The sequence below is a fragment of the Ursus arctos genome, unplaced genomic scaffold, assembly GCF_023065955.2.
Source record: "Ursus arctos isolate Adak ecotype North America unplaced genomic scaffold, UrsArc2.0 scaffold_16, whole genome shotgun sequence".
Taxonomy (NCBI): domain Eukaryota; kingdom Metazoa; phylum Chordata; class Mammalia; order Carnivora; family Ursidae; genus Ursus; species Ursus arctos.
Window position 1 is genome coordinate 41,013,920 of NW_026622830.1, and position 21,126 is coordinate 41,035,045.

Below are 21,126 nucleotides of genomic sequence, written 5' to 3' on the forward strand. Positions count from 1 at the left end.
GCAGGTTCAAAGAAACTCGGGGTCGCCATCTTGGAGTGGCCATCTTTCATAACGTGCATGGAGAAGTTAAGAAAAGCAATTCTTCAGACAGGCAGAGAAATGAAGCCAAAGGGCAAAGACAAACAGAGATGAGAGAGTTTGTGGGAGAGAAGGGAGACAGAGAGTGCACTGCTGCCTCAGATCCAAGTTCCTGGTTCCTGCCCCATACCCTGCTCTCAAATTTCATAAGCTACCTTTTATATCCTGCTCCTTTTAGGGGAGTGGGGGGAGATAGTATCTTTACAGTGGAGAAACCTGGCAGACATCACCTTAAGCAAGTGATCCCAGTTACACCACCGGCAGGAAGACACGCCCACATGACGCTTCCCTGATGAGAAGCACCGAGAAGGACACTCACTTCTGTGGGTTCCAGCCAGGAATGCACAGCCTCAGCTTAATCCTGCAAAAACACCTTGGAGCCCAAAAGGAGGGACAGTCCACAAAACAGCTGGCCATCAAGGTCATGAAAGACAAAGAAAGGCAGGAGCTATCCCACACTGGGGTAGACTAAGGAGACACAACACCTAAATCCAAGTAGGATCCACAGAAAAAAATGTCGATGGGGTAACTGGTGAAATTGTTGTCAAGTCTATTACAAGGATGGTATCATCGCTAATTTCCTGGTTTCAATCACTACACTGTGGTTATTAATTAAGGTGCTAACATTTGGGGAAGCTGGGTGAAGAGTGTTCAAGAAAACCAAGTGCTATTTTTGCAGCTTTTGAGAAGTCTAAAATTATTTCAAAATAAAATTAAAGAGCACCGTTTCCTGCTTAAGCTTGTTTGATAGGGTTTCTGGTCCTCCTGAAAAAATGAGTGTTTTAAATTCAAACAGTGCCCTGTCATGTCAAATACCAAGGCCTCCCACTAATTCCTGGGGCAGCCACATGTTCTGACCTCCTCCAGTGTTCACATACTCTAGGAAACTCTTCCAAGAAATAAGGACTTCGAAAGACCCCTTTGAGGCTCCTATCTCAGAGACAAGAAGCCATCCAGGAATGGAAGAATCCCGAAGTGAGACGCTGCTTTTCTATGGAGCAGTCCTAAGAACAAGCCTGGGGGACGCTGGCCGCGCTGAGGTCCCCACAGCACCGGCCAGAGATCCCAGTGTCAGTGAGGCAGTAGGGAAGGTGCCTTTGATCAAAGGTTACCTTTCTCTCCTGGATACAGGAAAGGGCTGGTGCCCTCAGCGCCCAGACTTAAAAAGTATGCATAGTCCACAAACAAATATCAAGGGGGAAAAAAGAGATGACACGGAATGGATCAAAGAGACTTAAAAGACACAGAAGCCAATTACAACTGTGGACCTTATTTGAATCCCAATCCAAGCACACACTAAAGAATGAAATTGTGGGAAAGGCTCCCCACTGGCTGATTCCATTTATAAGACAATATGGAAAAGACAAAACCAGACAGACAGAAACAATTCAGTGGGTGTCAGGGGTTGGGGGGAGGTGGGGGAGGGGCTGGCCACGATGCGCAACTCCGGGGAATTTCCGGGCCACAGCACTATCCTATGTCTTGATTGTGGGTGTGGGTACAGCGCCGCATGCATTTGCTGAACAGATGGCACGTGTACCGAAACGGGCGACATTTGCTGTATACAGACAGCACATCAGTTAATGACGAGACAATCAGGGATCTGATCCCCGATTTGGTGATACTCAAGAGTTCTTGTTAATTATTACAGGTGGGCTCATGGATTCACGTTCTATGAAAGGAGCCCTCCTCTCTTAGAGAGACCTGTTCAAATACGGCTGGATCAGATGATTCGGTGTCAGGGATTCCTTCAGAATTACCGGGGGGTGGGGGGGTGCAGGCGATATAAGAGGGACCATGTGTTGGGGGATGCGGATATGGGGGCCCATGAGACTGTTCTCTCGTGTTTATATATGTTTGACATGTTCCAGAATAGAGTGAAAACAAGCAAAGATTATGTGTAAAGCGCGTCCACCGCCCCCTTCAGGTCTGGGTCCCCCATCCCGGTGGGAATAATGGTTTGTGCGGGCAAGTTCTCACCTGCAGCAACTCCTCAGGCTCGGGACCAGCTCCTGGGGGCGGGGCGATTACGACTCCCGCTTTATAGACACGCGGGCAAAGTGACCTGCCAATCAAGACAGGATTCAGAGCCACCTGTGCAGGGTCTAGACCCTTCCTGAAACCATGCGCCCTCCTGTGTCTGCCACCTCCCGGCTGCAGGAGAGCAGGACACGCGCGCGCGCGCGCACACACACACACACTCACTCTCTGGGCCTTGGAACCGCCCCCCTCCCATTCCCACGTATCAACAGGCAAGCATCACCAGCATGTTCTCACTGAAGACCTGGGGACTCAGAGTGACCCCCACACAGACATCTTCCTTCCCGAGTACATCCACTTGGCAAACTTTTAAACAGTAAGTCAGATAGCACCACATTGTCTCAAACTGGGAAATTAGAAACTAGAAACTTCTAACCTTCCAGGGCATGATTTTTTTTTAAAAAAAAGATGTTATTTATTTATTTGACAGAGAGGCAGTGAGAGAGGGAACACAAGCAGGGGGAGTGGGAGAGGGAGAAGCAGGCTTCCTGCGGAGCAGGGAGCCCAATGCGGGGCTCGATCCCAGAATGCTGGGATCATGACCTGAGCCGAAGGCAGACTGTTAACAACTGAGCCACCCAGGCACCCCAAGTATGATTTTTTTTTTTTTTTTTTTTGTATCTCATGAGTTGGTGGTTTGCTGGCGGGAGTGGCTGGGTGGTCGGTTGGTGGCTGTTCTCTGATGGGATCTGTGGGCGGAGCGCCTGCCCTGGGAGGAGGCTCTAGGGATGACTGAAAGGTGTCTTCCAATCTCTGGTGAGCACTCATGCTCTGCCTGATTCTGCCTGAATCCACCAAGAATCCACAGTGTCCAGTGAAGTGCTGACTGAGTTTACAAAACTGGATTTACATCTATGTCAATGTGGTTTTTACAGACCAATAATTTAAACTATTCATCGGGGGGGCGCCTGGGTGGCTCAGTCAGTTAAGTGTCTGCCTTCGGCTCAGGTCATGATCTCAGGGTCCTGGGATCAAGTCCTGCATTGGGCTCCCCACTCAACGAGGGGCCTGCTTCTCCCTCTTCCTCTGCTGCTTCCCCTGCTTGTGCTCTCTGTCAAATAAATAAATAAAATCTAAAAAAAATATTCATCAAAGAGAGGGATGTTCAAGAAAATATTAAGAGCTTTCATCACTTTCATCAGCTTAAAAGGGGCCAAAGAGATGTCTCTGCTGTGAGCAACCTTGGCCCCAGCGTGGCTGCCTGAGAATGAGACACGGCCCCTCCTCCTAGGAGCCCTCAGGCCAGGGTGGGAGGTGGCTTGCTCACAGAGACATGCCCAGGGCATCACGAAGCACATGGAAGCCCTCAGGTGCTACAGGATGTCAGAGAAGGCCAGTCCTGGGTACCGAAGAAGAGAAGGTTCTTCTCAAAAGAGGAAAAGTGATGAGCAAAGGACAGGTGACAGAAACCAGAGGAGGGTCAGGAGGGAAGAGAAGAGAGAGTAGCCCACTCACATCTCCAGGGTTTCTTGGAGGGGAGCAGCCACACAGACACTGGAGAGAGAGGCAGGTGGGAGGGGTGGGCCGTGCTGCTACCCGCCTTCATCCTGAGCAAGGGTGACTGCTGTGCTTCTCCTTGGACCGTTTACACCCTCTGCGAGCAGCTGCAGGCAGGAGCCACACCGCACACTGCTCAGTGTTCCCTGAACCTCATCTGGAGCTTGGCTCTCAAGGTTGAATGAAGGAGTCCAAGCACAGTTGTGGGGCCTGCTTTTGCACAGCAGGGGTCAACAGGGACCCAGGACAGTGCGTGGCAGTGAGCCCCCATCCAGACAGGTGCCCTGCTTCAGTCCTCTTTAGGTTCCCAGATGCCTTTGGGTCCAAGGTCTTTTTTAAAAAGGAAGTGGGTTCCTTTTTCTCTACATCCTCGCCAACACATGTTGTTTCTTGTGTTTTTGATTTTGGCCATTCTGACAGGTGTGAGGTGACATCTCACTGTGGTTTTGATTTGCATTTCCTTCATAATGTTGTGCTCAACATTACCTATATGGTCTACAGAGAGTAGGCCTACACCAGTGCTCGGACACTTTTCATCTGTCTGTCACCTGTATGTCTTCTTTGGAAAAATCTCTGTTCAGGTCCTCTGCCCATGTCTAATTGGACTGGTTGCTTTCTGGTGTTGAGTTGTGCCAGGTCTTTATCTATTTTGGATATTAATCCATCATCAGATATATCACTTGCAACTATCTTCTCCCATTCGGTAGGTGAATGGGTAAAAATGAATGGAGTATTACTCAATCATTAAAAAAAAAGAATGAAATCTTGCCATGTGCAACAACAGGGATGGAGCTGGAGGATATAATGTGAAGTGTATGAAGCCAGTCAGAGAAAGACAAATGCCATATGATTTCCCTCATATGTGGATTTTAAGAAACAAAACAGATGAACAAAGAAAGAAATCAGACAAACAAAACAGACTCTTAACTACAGAGAACAAATTGATGATTGTCAGAAGGGAGGTTGGTGGGGGGGATGGGTGAAACAGATAAAGGGGATTAAGAGCACATTTGTCCTGGGGGCGCCTGGGTGGCACAGCGGTTAAGCGTCTGCCTTCGGCTCAGGGCGTGATCCCGGCGTTATGGGATCGAGCCCCACATCAGGCTCCTCTGCTATGAGCCTGCTTCTTCCTCTCCCACTCCCCCTGCTTGTGTTCCCTCTCTCGCTGGCTGTCTCTATCTCTGTCAAATAAATAAATAAAATCTTTAAAAAAAAAAAAAAAAGAGTACATTTGTCCTGATGAGCATTGATGCCTAGAATTGTTGCATCATTACAATGTACTTGTGAAATTAACATATGCTGTATATTAATTATACTTCAATTTTAAAAGAGGGGGAAAAGTTTTAAAAAAAGGAAATGGAAGAAATCAAGTGTCCTTCACCGATTACATGCTCTTACCAAAATCTACCACTAGATGGTGCTAGGTAACTGTAATGAGAAATGATACCAGGGAGGTTCACTCCTTCCAAGTAGTAAAAGACTTTTTCACTTTCCCATCGCAGAAACTCTCAGTCAGTGCAATTTAGGAGCCAGAAGTGCCTGTCCCTTTTCTTCCACTTCTAACAAGTGCCATCCCAGTGGTCTCATACATGGGCTATGTTCGGCTTCAAAGAAGGGGCTGCCAGCTCTGATGGAGGGTGCTATTCCTTCCATTCTGTGGACCAGTGTTCTCAAACTTGAGTCTGCACAACCCCTGGAGGGCTAGTTAAAGCAGAGATTGCTGGCCCCACTCCAAAGTTCCTGACTCAGTAGGTCTGGGATGGGATTGTGAATTTGCATTTCTGACAAGTTCCCAGGTGACGCTGATGCTGCTGTTTTAGGGACCTCACCTTGAGGACCATGCTATGGAGGGTTCTGGAAGCATCAGATGCTCTAGCCAGAGGCAGAACCAGATGCAGTGGTTCTGCCAGGTTGGCGCCCTCAGGCTACAAGGAGTTTTCCCTCCACCACCTCCCTCTCTTGTCCCCAGCCAGCATTGGCCCTACAGAGGGGTTAAGCCACCAAATATCCTTTGGAGCCCTAAACTTCGCTACTCCATTGGGAAGCCTCTAAAACCTTTCAAAATCAGCAAAAAAGCCAGCCATGAGCATCTCCTGAATAGGCTGTGGAAGGGCCAAGCCAGGGACTCAGGTGGACCGGATGTAGAACATTCTGACCCCTCCTGGGGCCCACCCCTATACCGGTGTTCTCAAAGTGCGGTTCCTTGACCAGAAGCATCATCACCTGGAAACTCAGAAATGCAAATTTTTGGGCCACACCCCAGAACTACTGAGTCAGAAACTCTTGGGTGGGCCTAGCCATATCCGTGCTTTAATAAAAGCTAATTGGGCAGACTTTTGGTCCCCATGACCTTTGCCCCTATACGTTACATAACAGCAAAAGGGACTCTGCAGGTGTCAGTAAGGTTCTTAATCAGTTGACCTTAAAAAATAGGGAGATTGTTATAGATTATTCCTGATCATATGAGCCCTTAAAAGCAGGAGTTAGAGAGATTAGATGCCCGAGAAAAATTCCATGCACTGTTGCTGGATTTGAGGATGGAGGAGGCCATCTGCCAGGGGACGTGGGCGGCCTCTAGAACAATTCCTGGCTGACAGCCAGCAAAGAACCGGAGTCCTCCATCCTACCTGCACACAGAATTGAATCCTGCCAACAACATGAATGACACTGGAAGATTCTCCCCCGAGAGCCTCCACATAAGAAGGCCGGACAACACCTTTGTATCAGCCTTGTGAGACCTACAGCAAACAAACCAACCAAGCCTTCTCAGACTTCTAACTCGTGGAAGTGTGGGATAAAGGACTGCTGTTTCAAGCCCTTGCATGTGTAGAAATTCATTAGAGCAGTGAGAGAAAACTAATACAACTTGTGTTTCACTAGACCCACCACTAGACTTATTTTATATAAGCACATAGATTATGATATAGAAAATGACTGGTAATATTTTGATAACTGTCTCAATTTAACTGGTTTCCTTTCAACTGTACATACTGTATTGTTATTATATGCCCTTAACATTTTTCTGGGAAGTGGTCCGTGGGCTTCACCAGGTAGCTTGGGTGGGGGGTGCGTCATGGCACAGAAAAAGAGAAGACCCCCGATTTGGAGAGACAACAACATCAGAGCAAGACCAGTAAGTCTTTCTGCAGCAACTATGGGTGGGGACAGGCAGCCAAGCATGTGAATATGAAATTCTGAATTTCATATTCTCAGAAACTAGGTTAATCTGTGATGAAAGGTCTTACTTTTACATTCGACAAATACATATATGTACATAGAGACAAAACTTTTTGCCCTGGAATTGGAACTTCCCACGTCAGGCTGGGCTCTTTCATTTTCTCAGTATCTAGGGCAGGGTTTTCAACTTTTTCGCCACGGCCACAGGAAGAACCACATTTTACATCACAAACCACAGACATCACAAAAACGGGTGTGTGTGTGTATTTGAACAAATATATATATTTAAATATGCAAACATATATAAAAAACATAGGTTTCACAAAACAAATCCCACCAGTACTAGCCACCCACTTGGTTACTTCGTATTCTAGCTTAGTCTAATGTTGTAAATTTCTTCTTTTTTTAACGCCAGCCAATTCTGCTAAATTCATTTTATCACCCAATGATGACTTGTAAACAGTGGTTTGGAAAACACTGGTCTCTAGGACCAGTGGGCTTCCATCCACTTCTCCAATCTCTCATACACACACACACACACACACACACACACACACACCAGATACACAAACTTATATACATATACAAATAAACACCTACACACATACACACATATGTACACAACATGCACACACACACACATATACACATGCATACCTACACATACGGAAGCATATATACACACACATGCATGCAAACACACACACACACCACGCTCACACTCGCTCTATTCTTCCAGGGCCTCAGAGGAAACCACAAACTACCAAGTCACCAAAATGGTGCGTCTGGTCCCGGAGCCATGGTTTGTCATGAGAAGGATGAGTTTAAGGGCAGTACTCGATTTCTGGAGCTCCATGGTCCCCAAATGAGATCCCGGGCAGATCTGGACGGCACTGAAAAGCTACAAACGCACCAGATCCACTGTGGCTTTAACTTTTGATTTTGCAGGCATTAAAGGGATAGAGACAGAATAACACATAAATGTCCCAGGTTTCCCAAATAGTCCAATTTTTCAAACTTATTGTTCTCTTGTCCCTTATATGTACTCGTCAAACCAAATGTCAATTTATCTTTAGATTTAGGAAACGCAGGTGCACAGTACATGAAGATTTAGTATTTTAACCCCATGGGCCCCATCAGAATGGTACATTAATGAGAGAAGAAAACTGGAAGGAATCAGGAGGATGAGCTATGAAGCTCATTAACCAAGAAGGAAGGCCACGGAAAGAGGAGTGAGCTCTTCTGGTGACTTTAGTTTTCAAATTAAGCTTCCCCCCCCCCCCCAAAAAAAGAAAGGGAGGGGGTAGAAATGGGAGCTTTATGCTAACAAATTCTGAGCAGAGGCGAACACTGATACAACCACCCTTTCCCAAGCCTGTAATCAAATCCTAAAGGAGAGGGCGTCTGGGTGGCTCAGTAGGTTAAATGTTTGCCTTTGACTCAGGTCATGATCCTGGGGTCCTGGGATCGAGCCTGTGTCGGGCTCCCTGCTCAGCGGGGAGTCTGCTTTTCCCTCTGCCCCTCCCCCACGCTCGTGCTCACTCTCTCAAAAATAAATAAATTTTTGAAAATCTTGAAAAATAATCTTTAAAAACATCTTCCAAAGGAGAGATTTTAGGTCATGAAACGAGAAACAGGAAGCATAGATTTGACCAACCAGGGGATAAAAATTCCAATATGTATCCATCTCTTCTTATTTTTAAGAAGAAGGTTAAACTGGGCAAAACGTATCGACTTGCAGAAGCCTTGATGGGGGAGGAGCGGCACAAGGGGAACCTCTGAGGCTCCTAGAATTAGCATGACCCATTATCCCCGCTTACCCAGGGCTTTGCCAGTCTGGGCATGAAAGTCCTCTGTCCTAGGAAACCCTCGGTCAGAGCAGGACAGCTGGTCACACTACTCAGAGAGGCCAGTTCCTGGCTCTGAGCACTGGACACACAGGTGTGTTGAGTGTGTGACAATTCCCCCCTGTTGGATGCTTGTACACTTTGCTTCACGCTCAGGACACCGGAATACAATGTGTTGTAGAACCCAGTTCCCATGTGTGGTTGAATGCCCAACGGCGAGCAGCGGACGCGAGGGTGTGGAGCCGTACCTGGGCCTGCAGCTCCGTCCTCTGGGCCTGCAGGAGGGACACCACTTCCCGGCCCTCCTCCAGCTGACTCTGCAGGGCGGCGGCTTCCCGTTCTGTCAGGAGCTTCTCCTGCACAAAAAGGCCAGACTCAGCACCCACATGCGCTTGATGTGTGAGCAAATCTAAAGGGAAAGGGGGCAAAGAAGTTTCTCCATGTTCGTGTCCCCTGGCCCAAACTCACAGACTGAAGCCCTGGGCCCCAATGGGATGGTATTAGGAGTTGGGGCATTCGGGAGGTGCTGAGGTCTGGATGAGGTCATGAGGATGGGGCACACATGGCGGGGTCAGTGTCCTCATAGGAAGAGGAAGAGACACCTGGGAGCTCTCTCTCTCTCCAAGATGCACCAAGGAAAGGCCATGTGAGGACGCAGCAAGATGGCGGCTGACGACAAACCAGGAAGCAGGCCCTCATCAAGAGCGGACTCTGCCGGCAGCCTGATCCCGGAGCTGATCGTCCAGCCCCCGGAGCTGGGAGAGACAAACACCTGTCGTTTGCGCAGCCCCATCTGTGCTGCTCGTCCCAGCAGCCCGAGCTGACAAGACAGGCCCGTGGCGGCCACCCTGAATTCATGCCTTTTCTTTGTCTTCAGAGGCTCATCCGTAAGTGCTAGGAGTGCAAATCGCAGGACACCCACATTTTAGACCCGACCGGGCCATACACACTGGCGAAGAGACTCTGGACGCGGCGCTTTGTGCTTCTGTAAAAGGGAAAGCTGGGAACGCCGGCTCTTGCTGGGCTCCGCTGTCTGTCCGTGCAGGTGGCGCGGTCCGTCTGAGCCCCGGGCGGTGGACGGCGCCGAGATGCCCCTGCCGCTCCAGGCACCGGCCGGCGGGCTCCAGGGCCTACAGGGACGGAGGGGCCCCGGGAAGGCCGAAGATCCGGCCTCAACCTCTCCACTCGGCTGAGCGGGCGCCATCTCCACCTGGCCCCTCCACCGTCCGTTCCAGAACAGCCAGATCCCTCGCCAAAAGCCTGCCTCGGCTCAGGAGGAGCGCCTTCCGACACGGAGCGCGCGGCCTCACCGCCAGGCAAAAATCGAGCAGCGAGCGCGAGCCCGGGGGTCCCGCTCAGAGCCGCACAGCTAAGGCAGCCCCCCGCTTTCCCTCACATCGCAAAGCGGCTGCCGCGACGACAGAGGCGCGGAGATGCTACAGCAAGACGGACAGACGCGCACGGACGGAGGAAGTGTGGGCCCGGGACCACAGCCTGACCCCGGGGGGCCCGGGTCGAGCGTGAGATCCCAGACGTAACTGCAGAAGGCCCTCCTCGGCTCTGCGTGCTCACTCCCGAGCCCGTTTTCCCCGTGTTTCTCGGGGCATGTGGGGCATGCTTTCTCTCGGTCTCTCTGGGTCTTTCAGTCTCTGCTTCTCTGACTCCGTCTTGTTTCTCTGTGTCTCCGTCCCCACCTCCCTGCCTCAAAGATGCGGACAAGGGGATGGCTGGGAGCAGAAGGGGACTCAGGTCCCCGAAGTGCCACCACGTGGAAGATGTGCATACGTGCCCCATGTCGCACATTCTAGGCCTGCAGCCTCAGGAGAGAGGCAGACATGGCGCCCAGACGTGGCACCACCCCCCTGCCGGGGCCCTGCCTGCTGGTCTGGCCCTGTCTCTCCTATTCATCTTACATGCCTCCTCACGCCGGCCCCCAGGGGGCACAGGAGACCCTGGGATACTCACTGAAGAGGAAGGAAGAAAGCCCGGCTGCCCTCAGCTGGTAGCCGGCACTCGTCACCAGGCCATGATGCTCTCTACTCATAATTGAGGCCCCCCTAACATCCAAAGATGTCACTTGGGGACCATGGGGGAGTGAGACAGAAACAAGACCGCCCTGTGTCTGAGCACCCACAAAAATCACCAAACGTCCCCTCCCCCACTAACACAAGGGGTGCTGCTTGATCACCAAGGACAGCCTCCCGGGTACAAATTATGGGGTGCTCATAGGACCAGCCCTCTCCCGAGGGCACCCGACCCAGAGCAGGGCCCTGCTTAGCTGGTCCCTCCCCCAGATCACCTACCACAGGCCTCGATCCTCTCACACGTCCCTCCTCCCCTGAGACACCCAGCAAGTCTCCACGGGGTACTCCCTCCCTTGCTGCAGTGAATAATACACCCAGCTTTATTTGACCATGGATGCGTCCCCAGTGGCCTCCGGGTAGATGGCACCGAAATGATGCTTTACTGACACGTCAACCGGGTGACCTGTGTTCCTAGAACAACACTAATTATATCCTCATTTTGCAAAGCTGACTCACACATTTTCTAGGTAACAACAATGAAACAAACCCAAAAGGGACCATCGATCTCATATATAGAATTTTTAAGGCAGATTAATAAAGGATGTGATGCTTTCTGAACCTCTGCTTCTCCCAGGGGGGTCTTGCTAAAAGGGCAGATTCTGACTCAGTGGGTCTGGGCTCAGGCTGGAGATTCTGCATTTCTAACTAGCTCCCAGACAATGCTAAGATCACTGACGATCACCGATGCTTTCAGACTGAGACCAGATAGTCTCTATATTCTTGCAACTCAGAAGAATTTTGTTACAAGAAAACAGATGATATGATTAAAAGGTGTGCTTTGGTGTAAGACACTTTTGAACCAGAGGGAAAAATGAGTATGCACAATAAAAATAAGGTATCTGGAAAGAAATCTCTGACGAAGAAAATTAAATCGTCAGGAAAAGCTATTTTAGGTCTCTGTGGAAACCTCGGTTACACCAATTATGGAGAGCAGGCGCCTGAAATGGTCATTGGTGGGCAATATGGATGAGAACATCCCCAAGAACGAGCAAGTTTCCTTGGCAGAGTTTTAAAGTGTCTTCTAGGGTCACCCGGGTGGCTCAGTCAGTTAAGCATCCGACTCTTGGTCTCGGATCAGGTCAGGATCTCAGGTCGTGAGATAGAGTCCCGCATTAGGCTCTACACCCCTGCTTAAGATTCTTTCTCTCCCTCTGCCCCCCCTTCCCACCCATGTGTGTGAGCTCTCTCTCTCTCTCTCTCTCTCTCTCTATATATATATATATATATAAATCCTAAAAAAAATAATAAAGTCTTCTAAAAGCAAATGCTGGGGTTTCTTCAGCTTTAATATAAAAAAAAAATTAGTTAAAGCAAAAAGACTCAAGCAGCCAGCTCCCCTGGCCCACAGGTCCTGCAGCTTGTCTGCACTCTGCCCTGGGAGCTTCTAAATGAGGGGGTCAGGGCTCCACCTGCCAGGCAGCTGATTAATTGACTTGGGGCGTGGTCTACGCAGACTTGCAGGCAAGTGCAAGTGTCACTGGGGTTGAGCATCACTGTCCTAAGTGATCCTTGCAAAATACCCAGACTCTCACCAGTTGACCGGTCCACCAAACCTTGTACCGGCCTCCCACAGCCTCTGCAGAAGGGGCACCATGACATTTTTGTCGTAACCTGCATTAGCGTCTGTGGATTTTTACATGTCTCGTGTTAGGCATCACAAAATCCAACAAGCCACATTAGAAAAAATTACGCCAGCAGCTAGAGAGCTAAAGGAAGAAGGAATGAGGAACATTATATCAGAAATAAGGTTTTTACATCCAAATTCACATTTTTTTTAAATTGGCTTCTGTAATCTCTATTTTTTCCCTGAGTTTTCATCCCACAAACACATAATCATTAACAGCAGCCGACCTTGAAAATATGGTCATGAATTGGGCGGGGGCTCTCTGTATTTAAAATTTATGGTCAAATTGATAAGGAGAATAAGAAAACAGATAATTGTTTAAAATGGGCAAAGGATTTGATCAGATACCGCAACAAAAAAGCTACATGGATGGCAAAGAAGCCCATGAAAAAAATGTTCAACGTCATTAGTCATCAGGGGACGCAGATAAGACCACAGTGAGATATACGACATACCTGTTAGAAGAGCAAAACGAAAAAACAAAATAAAAACCCGACATACCCAGTGCTGGCAAGCACACAAAGCAACAGAAACTCTCACATATTCATTGATGATGGGCCACAACGATGCAAACCGCTTTGGGAAACAGTCCGGCAGTTTCTTATGAACTACACAAGGAAGAACAGCCCATAATACTCAAGAGCAAATGCCTAAGACAATGGTCAGAGACACAGTTTGTGTCCTCAGCAGTCTAAACACCAGTGTTCCCAGTCTGAGTAAAAGAACAGAAGGGCAAACTTCAAATGTGAATGCAGAGTGAGAGTGGGGCCAGTGAACCCAGGGCAGCTCGGCGCCCAGTCTGACCTGAGGCCTCACCTGGGCCTCTGTTAACTAGGCTCTTGGGGGCATAAGAGGCATCCCCAGATATGCTTTCCCTGCAGCTGAAGACCCGATTCTTACCTCCCTCATCCCACTTGTAATGGCAGATGCTTGAGGGGTGGTCTGGACAATCTGCTGCAGGATGGTGACATAGGTCTGAATTTCCAGAAGATTCTGTCGGGGGAAGGAAAGCGTTGTCATTAAAACTTGAGCTGCTTGAGATTTTGCCTCCGGAACCAGGTGACCCCAGGGATGAATGCTTTCGCACGTTCACCATCACAGACAGGACAGACCGTGACCTGAGCAGTGGACACTTTAATCTTCACAAGAACAAGGGGGCAGATGAAGAAACTGAGGCTTGATTTATCTCGCCATTTCCCTTCAGTGACGCGGATGCTTTGCTGCTGGTGTTCCTAGAGCCCAGGAGAGCAGAGCCATCAGAGAAAAGCAGAGATGGGGAACAAAGAGGCCCCCAGGGTAAAAAGGACCATTTCTGATCCCAGAACAGGGCAGTGCTTCAAAGGCTGGTCAGTCAATCCCAGACTAAATCAAGCTGGATGTGGTCTTGAGTAAGCGATTTAAACCTCCTCACACTCAGGGTTTTGCATATAAGAGGACTAACAGTCTGGAGATGGTGCCTGATCCCCTTTCCCAGAAGAGCTCCTGTGCCCAGCTCTGTGCGTGAGAGCCATCAGCATAGCGCAGAGAATTGCCCTCAGCCAGACAATGGCTATCTGGTCCAGGAAGAAATACCCCCCAATCCCACCCTGCCCCTGACCCGAACCAATGACTCCTTGGCCAACCCTCTTGCCTCAATGTGGGACCAACCCTGTGGAGCAATTCATGCTCCCCCCCACCGCCCCATGGGATCAGGCTAAGGCAAGACTCCAGCTAAGCTCACACCCTTGCTCAGCTCGCACCCCTGTGCCCCTGTTCCCCCTCGTCTCCTCCTGGGAGCTCACCATTAATACAGCAATCACGCAAAAATCACCACTTGGACTCTGCTCCTAGGGAGCCTACCCTATGACACTATCTCATGAGGCTGGTATTAGGACCAATGAGCTCATGCACAGAGGCTTCTCACTATTATCGTTGTTCTAAATGGCCTCAAAGAATGCTTTCAGTTGCTTTAGAGATTGCCCCAGGCACTGCTCCCAGGATTCCTGCAAAGTATAACATGGGCAAGAAGGCAGGTGGGGAGGAGGAAACAAGCCAGGCCCGGTGGAAAGGCAGAAGAATGCCAAAGGGACGGGGACCCCTTCAGGGTGAGCAACGGGGCCTTCCGTTGGGTGCAGGCAGGTCCACACTGAGGCAGGAAGAGAGTCTAATGCTACTGAGCACACACCGGGCTCCAGACTGTACCAGGTGTCTTACCTACACTCGCATGCTGCCTCAGTTTCCCCAGCAGCAGACCGTTAGTGATTGAACATTCTGACCCTCCAAATGTCACAAGGGGAAGTCCTAACCCTCACTGGGATGGGGTGTGCAGGAGGGGCCTTTGGGAAATAACTAGATTTAGATGGGGTCATGAGGGTGGGGACCCATGATGGGATCAGTGTCGTTAGAAGAAGTGACACCAAACAGCTGGCATCGAGGAAAGCCCAGGTGAGCACACAGTAAGGAGAGAGATGTCTGCAAGCCAGGAAGAGGACGTTCCCCGGAACCTGACCCTGCTCAGGTCCCAGCTCAGTGTTCCAGCTTCCAGAACTGTAAGAAACAAATTTCTGTTGCTTCTAAGCCACACAGTCGGTGGTACTTTGTTATAGTAGCCTGGGTTGGCTATGCTATAGTCCCTGAGAGACGGGTCTGAGTGCAGTTTATGTGGGTGAAGATGCCAGGAAATGTTGTTGGAGGGAGAAGTGAGACAGGAAAGGGAAGGCAGCCAATAAGGAGCGTGTTACCAGGTAAGTTACCACAGTGGGCACCTGGCGCTCAGGCCTCATGGGGCTCCCTGGAAGCTGCGCAGAACAGCAGGTGAGAGGCAGCTGGGGTATGAACCCACCAATGCATACTGTCACTGGCTGGGGCTGCTCCAGGGGCCCATGGCCCATGAGGCAGAGCCACCCTCCACTGCCTGGAGGGCATCTGGAGGCAGAGCTGCGGATACTGGCATGAAGGAGGCCACAGCCCACCAGAGAGCTCAGCCCCCAGGACCACAGCCAGGCTCACAGGTCCACTACTGTTCACCACACTGCTGTGCGGAAGGAGAGTCTGGCATTTGGATTTTGAAGATGAGGCAGCTCAGAGTGGGAAGGCCACTTGCCCACAGTTACACAGCTCCAGGATTGGATTTGTCCAGTATGCCAAGGCCCCCCAAAGTCAAGCCTGTGAGAAGCTAGCGGGGGTGGGAGGCAGAGCAGAGTGCTACATGACAGGAAGCTCCTGAATGCCAACTCACTGGCTTGGAGGCAGAGCTAATATACATATGTTGCATTTTCTGCATTTTCTGAGACTGACAGATCCTAGCTTACTCAAAATGGATCTATGCAAAATCACTTGGAAATTGTAATGGACTCCACAGACATGAGTTCCCAAGCCCTCCTCCTCTACACACGTCTGGCTCACAAAGGGCCATCCGGCAACCAACCCATCACCCACGTGGTTCGGGGGCAATACACACTATAGCAGGCTCACGTGTCAGCCACAAGGGCCCCGGTCTTGTTTGGCCAAACCAAAACTGGGTTATCAGGGGGAAGGGCTTCAGAAGGTTCACGGTTACCTTTTTGTACCTGTCCTTTGCTGCACTGATGTCGTCCTGTAGAAACTGGGCTTCGATCTGAAGGCGTAGGTTATGCAGTAAGGCTTCATCAGCTTCCTACAATGAGAAACTGAGTCACACATCCGGCTCAGAGGGGCTGCTCAGTGGAGGTATTGGGACATGGGTGTGAAATCAGCCAGGTGTGTGGGCACATGGACCTCCTGGAGTCTTATTAGAATGCAGAGTCTTATTCAGTAAGTCTGAGAGACTGTCTGAGATTCCACATCTCTGGTAAGGCATTGGGTTATCCCATTGGACCTGGTCTAGAACAGTTCTCCACAGAGATTGATTTTGCCCCCAAGGGGACGTTTGGTAGTATCTGGAGAGATTTACAACTGTTCCCACTTGGGTGCTGGGGTGTGACGACGGACATCTAATGAGCAGAGGCCAGGGATCTTGCTAAATGTCCTACCATACACAGGACAGCCCCCCACAAGAGAGAATTCTCCAGTCCAAAATGTCAATAGTGCCAGGGTTGCAAAACCTTGATCTAGATAGATCAAGGCTTTAAAATTTACCAACACCCTTAAAATTTAAGTTACATCTGTATCTGTTGTATATCTCATCATCAGGAAGTTGAGTTTCTAAGACCAAGAAAGGGCTTTCTGTTAACGCTGAAACCTCCATTTTAATAGCTTTCTCCCGAGGACTGCTGACACTTATCCTGACGCTGTGTATCTTTAATATAAAATGCATTTTTAATAATTGCTGTGGTAAACAATGTTTACTCCTTTAAAATTGGAAATGACACTTAGGACACAAGGCTGAGTGTTCTCACCAAACATTCTGATCATTCACCGACTTTCATCTCATTGCTCTTGCTTGGGTAAACCAAACAGGTTGAAATACTGTGCTCTTAATAAGATAGTGTTGTGGGGCGCCTGGGTGGCTCAGTCAGTGTAAGCGGCTGCCTTCGACTCAGGTCACGATCTCAGGGTCCTGGGATCGAGTCCCGCATCAGGCTCCGTGCTCAGCGGGATGTCTGCTTCTCCCTCTGCCCCTGCTCGTGTGTGTGTGTGTGTGTGTGTGTGTGTGTGTGTGTGTGTGTGCGCGCGCGCGCACTCTTTCTCTCTCTCTCAAATAAATAAAATAAAGGAAAGATAGTGCTGTGATGGCTGGAACTGCCTTAATACTGTAGCAGTCCAGCGTGATATTACCAGTGAGCAACTCTTGAATTCCTCAAGACCGTCACTCTTCCGGGACACCTCTTCCATGCACACCTGCCAATACCTGAGGCTTTGCCGAATGAATCTTTTACTGACTTACTAATGACTTGTTGAAAAGCATGATGAATGGGAGCCATGGGATTTCATAAATAAAGGTAGCTATGTGGTTGGCTAACATATTTAAGACATACTCCATCCTTGTGTGAGCAGAGTTAAAACAGTCAGGCATGAGAACTGGCCAAGATATTTTGACACATACCCCACTCTTGCACTAAGAGGATTTAGATTCCCGGAAGCCCTTTTTGCCTGCACTCCACAGGAAGGCACCGGATTCCTTCATCACTCCTATAAAAGATGACTGGTGTGGCAAGATTCTGCTTGTTGGATGCTGACAATAAGGATATTAGAATTCCGACTCCAGGGGATCACCTGCCTTGAATGAGCTTTTCATGCAAAGTGTGGCCTCAGCACCCACAATGTCAGAAAGCTGGGACTTCATAAGCTTAGGGAACAGGCTGTATGAACTTTAGGGGGCCTGCATCAGAATAAACACTTAATTAAGAAATACATGCCTGTGTGAATTTGGTCTGAAACTCGAGCAAAATTGTGGGGGGGGGCAGCTAATCCCCACCCAGCTCAAACCTCTGAGGCTATTTTATCTACCAAAGAGAACTTTATCTTTTTTTTTTTTTTAAAGATTTTATGTATTTATTTGAGAGAGAGCGCAAACAGGGGGAGGAGCAGAGGGGGAAGGACAAGCAGACTCCAGACTCCGTGCTAAGCCTGACACGGGGCTTAGTCCCACGACCCTGAGATCAGGACTTGAGCCGAAATTCAGAGTTGGCCACTTAACCGACTGAGCCACCCCAGGCGCCCCCAAGTTTACCTTAAAAGAACTTCAGGGTTCTACAAAACCAACCAGATCAACTGGCAACCATCAGGGTATTTTGATTGCTCCCCAGCGCACCTGGCTGGTGGTTCCCGAGCCAGGATTAATTTGGGGCACAAGGGAGCATCCCATTCTTCCTCAGTGTCTCCTCCAGGTTTCTGCCCCAGGGGGAACACCCCCAGTTTCTCTCCTCTCATTTCTGTTTACTAAATCTTTCCCTCTGAAGACTCTGAAGTCCCTTGATGGGGACCAGGGAGGCCAACACTGAGCAACCAGGTAGGGAGGGAACCCTCAGACAGAAGGAGAGAAGGACCCCAACCTGGAGCTGGTTCCCTGCCCACTGCCCTTGGGCGCTTCTCTGCTTTCCCCCAGGGTTCTACTCACTCACTTGCGGGCGGGAGCTGGGCCTCTGCTGCCCCCTGGGAGAGGAGCATAGCAGAAAATCATACCCTTTGAAAGACCTGCACAGGGTCTGAAGTCGTTTTTTTTTTTTTAAATCATAAGTAAGACAATGAACCAAATTACAAACCAGGGATGCATGGCTCCAGGTGCAGGGCTCTGAACTGTCTGAACTAAATTAATGTGAAAACTAACTCTGGGTGTTCAGTTTCTGGGCTCATTCTTTTGATGAATGAATTAATCAGTCGCTGACTTCTGATGAGCTCTGCCCTCAGGGCTTCACGATGGGTCCTGGAATCCTGTGTCACAGGGACAGGAATGCAGAATTCAGTGACACCGCAACAACATTGCTTCTTCCTTCAGAAGACGCACGCTGCCCACCCCTGGAAGCTCAATGACACTTGTACAATCAAGGTGTGCATCCCCCAGGGCAAGTGAGTAGGGCCCCTGGTGACTCTGAATTACCCAGAATGAGCACATGAGCCTGGTGAAGCCCCTTGGTGAGAGAAATGGTGATACAAAGAAAGCCCGGGGTTCTTTCCAGCAATGGGAAAGAGCTGTGGAACCAGGAAGAGCCGGGATAATTTAGAGACTCCAAAGGAAAGGCAGCCAGGTCTCAAGAAGGACAGAAAGCAGGGCAGTCCCAGGACTCTGGGATGGAAAGCAGCAGGAGGTAATGCCCCCCCCCCCAGGATGACCGGCTACAAATGAATTCGCCTCTGTGTCCCGAGTCACGTTTCTGGGAGAGCGCTGTGATGGCCAACATGGGTCACATGGCCATCAGCTTCACTGACAGTCCTACCGGGACCCCAGTGATGGGAAGGACAGTCAGAGTGTGTGGGGACGCAGCTCCACTTCCTGCACGAGCAGTGGTTTGCTGGGGAAGTGATTCTCAACCCTGCGGACAGGGACACCCCTTGGAGGGGCACGGCTCAGTCTGGGGCAGAGTTGGTCGAAGACCTTGAGCCAGTCGTTTGGAGAGCCTTCTACCCTCCCTCCCCGCTACCCTTATCCTCACCCTCCCACCACAGCCCTCTTAAGACTGCTGAGGATGAAGCGAGGCGGAGAATTCTCAAACATCTTCATTTTTACCAAAAACTTGTCCGCGAGTAGTCCACAATCACCAGAGCTGAGGAACTGGAAATAGGGTTTCAAGGATCCTTTGTGCCATGACTTCTAAAAGGATCAAACACTCACGATTTTAGAAATAGAAGGAACCCTCAAGGTCATTGGTCCTCAGATGTTTCTTAAGTTACATGTGTCACCTTTCAAACAAAATATCCCAGGGTGCCAATGTACAGGGGCAAAGCAGAGACATGCTTCTGGAAGGCCATGACTGCAGTAAGGTAAGGGGCCAGGCCCCCCCAACCCCCCGGCAGCCCTCTTCCCTCAGAGGGAAACGCAGCTCAGAAACTAGAGTCTGTCCTTACAGACGGACAGGCGGAGGCCAGACTGACCAGTGGGTCACGCAGCTAGTTGGGGGAAGCTAATGGGAAGCGATAGGACTGGAATCTGTCTTGTGCTTCACTCAACTAGTCGAGAGTTGAGTGCTGAGTCCTGACCCCATCCTGCAAGGTGCCTGCCTTTCTTCCCCCGTCTCCCTCTTAGGATCATGCCAAACAACCACACTTGGTTCCCACCAGCCAAGCCTTTAAAACAACTCACGGGTGATAATAAAGGCCAGCCGATATTTATCCTTAATATAGGGATTACCAGATGCTTCTGCAGCACATTCTCTTGCTTTAGGACAATCATCTGACAAACTGCCCCCAGCACTGGCAAAGGTGAGTAGTTGCCACTGGAATGTACAGTTGCTGGTGTGGGGAGGAGGAGTCTATTGGGAGTGCTCTCTTTTGTTTGCGCCAGAACTCAGAAATGTGTGGACGCTTGTGTTTTTATTATGCTTTGGATGCTGTCGGCTGCATTTTCAAAAGCTCCACCAGCAGCAGCATGTAGATTTTTTCCAAATGTAGACTCTGGGTCAATAGTCTAATTTTGGAAAACATTCCAACCCTGATGTTGTATGTGTTGGCTATTTGGGCCAGTGGTTCTCAAAGTGTGGTTAATGACAGCTAGGGGTAATGAGAAATGTAAAATGACTTGGAGTATAAAATATCTGGCAGATCCCAGACCTACTGGGTCAGAATTTCTGGGATCAAGACCCAGGAATCTGTATTTTAACATGACCTCCGGGTGCTGCCGGTCCACAAGGAAATTCCAGAATCACTGATATAAACCATTTTTTGAGAAAGAGACTGGAGAGGAGTCCAATGTGCCTTTGAAGAATCAGCCTGACGATCCATTTACAAAGATGCTAGAAATTCCACTAAAAACCCAACTGTCTGTATCTTTACCCAGCCTCAAATCCAGCATCCAAGCAGCTGCTCAGAATGGGTACTCAAGTTCATTGAGATTTCTAGTAAATTTGGGTTTAATTAAAAAACACTTCAAGCTTGGATGTCAAAAACCTTCCCCAAAATTGTAGGTTTTGCTTTCCTTCCCGGTGCTAAGGCTGGCCTGTAGAATGGTGCTGAGTCCATTCTAGAGCTCTGCTCCCTGTCTTCCCACTGCCTCAACCTCTCTCCCTCTGCACGCCTCCTGGTTCCTCCTCTGTCCTGTTCTCCAGCCTCCCCACCCCCAACCCCCTCCTGAACTCAGCCCTACCTGTTCCCTCTCCTTCTCTACTCCACATGTTCATCTATAGCCCCAGAGTTGTTCTTAGGCAAATGAAGCCTCGTAGCCCTGAAA

At 49.6% G+C, this 21,126-nt stretch overlaps 1 protein-coding gene across 1 annotated transcript in view; it reads right to left on the reverse strand.

Annotated features, from left to right (window-relative positions):
- BFSP1 (beaded filament structural protein 1) overlaps positions 1-21,126 on the reverse strand; it is a 41,295-nt gene that overhangs the window by 9,733 nt on the left and 10,436 nt on the right. The window contains exons 3-5 of the mRNA XM_044385609.3: positions 15,886-15,981; positions 13,248-13,340; positions 8,888-8,995 (exon numbers count right to left, since the gene is read on the reverse strand). Of these exons, the coding sequence (XP_044241544.2) occupies positions 8,888-8,995; positions 13,248-13,340; positions 15,886-15,981 (297 nt within the window). The remainder of the gene's footprint in view (positions 1-8,887; positions 8,996-13,247; positions 13,341-15,885; positions 15,982-21,126) is intronic.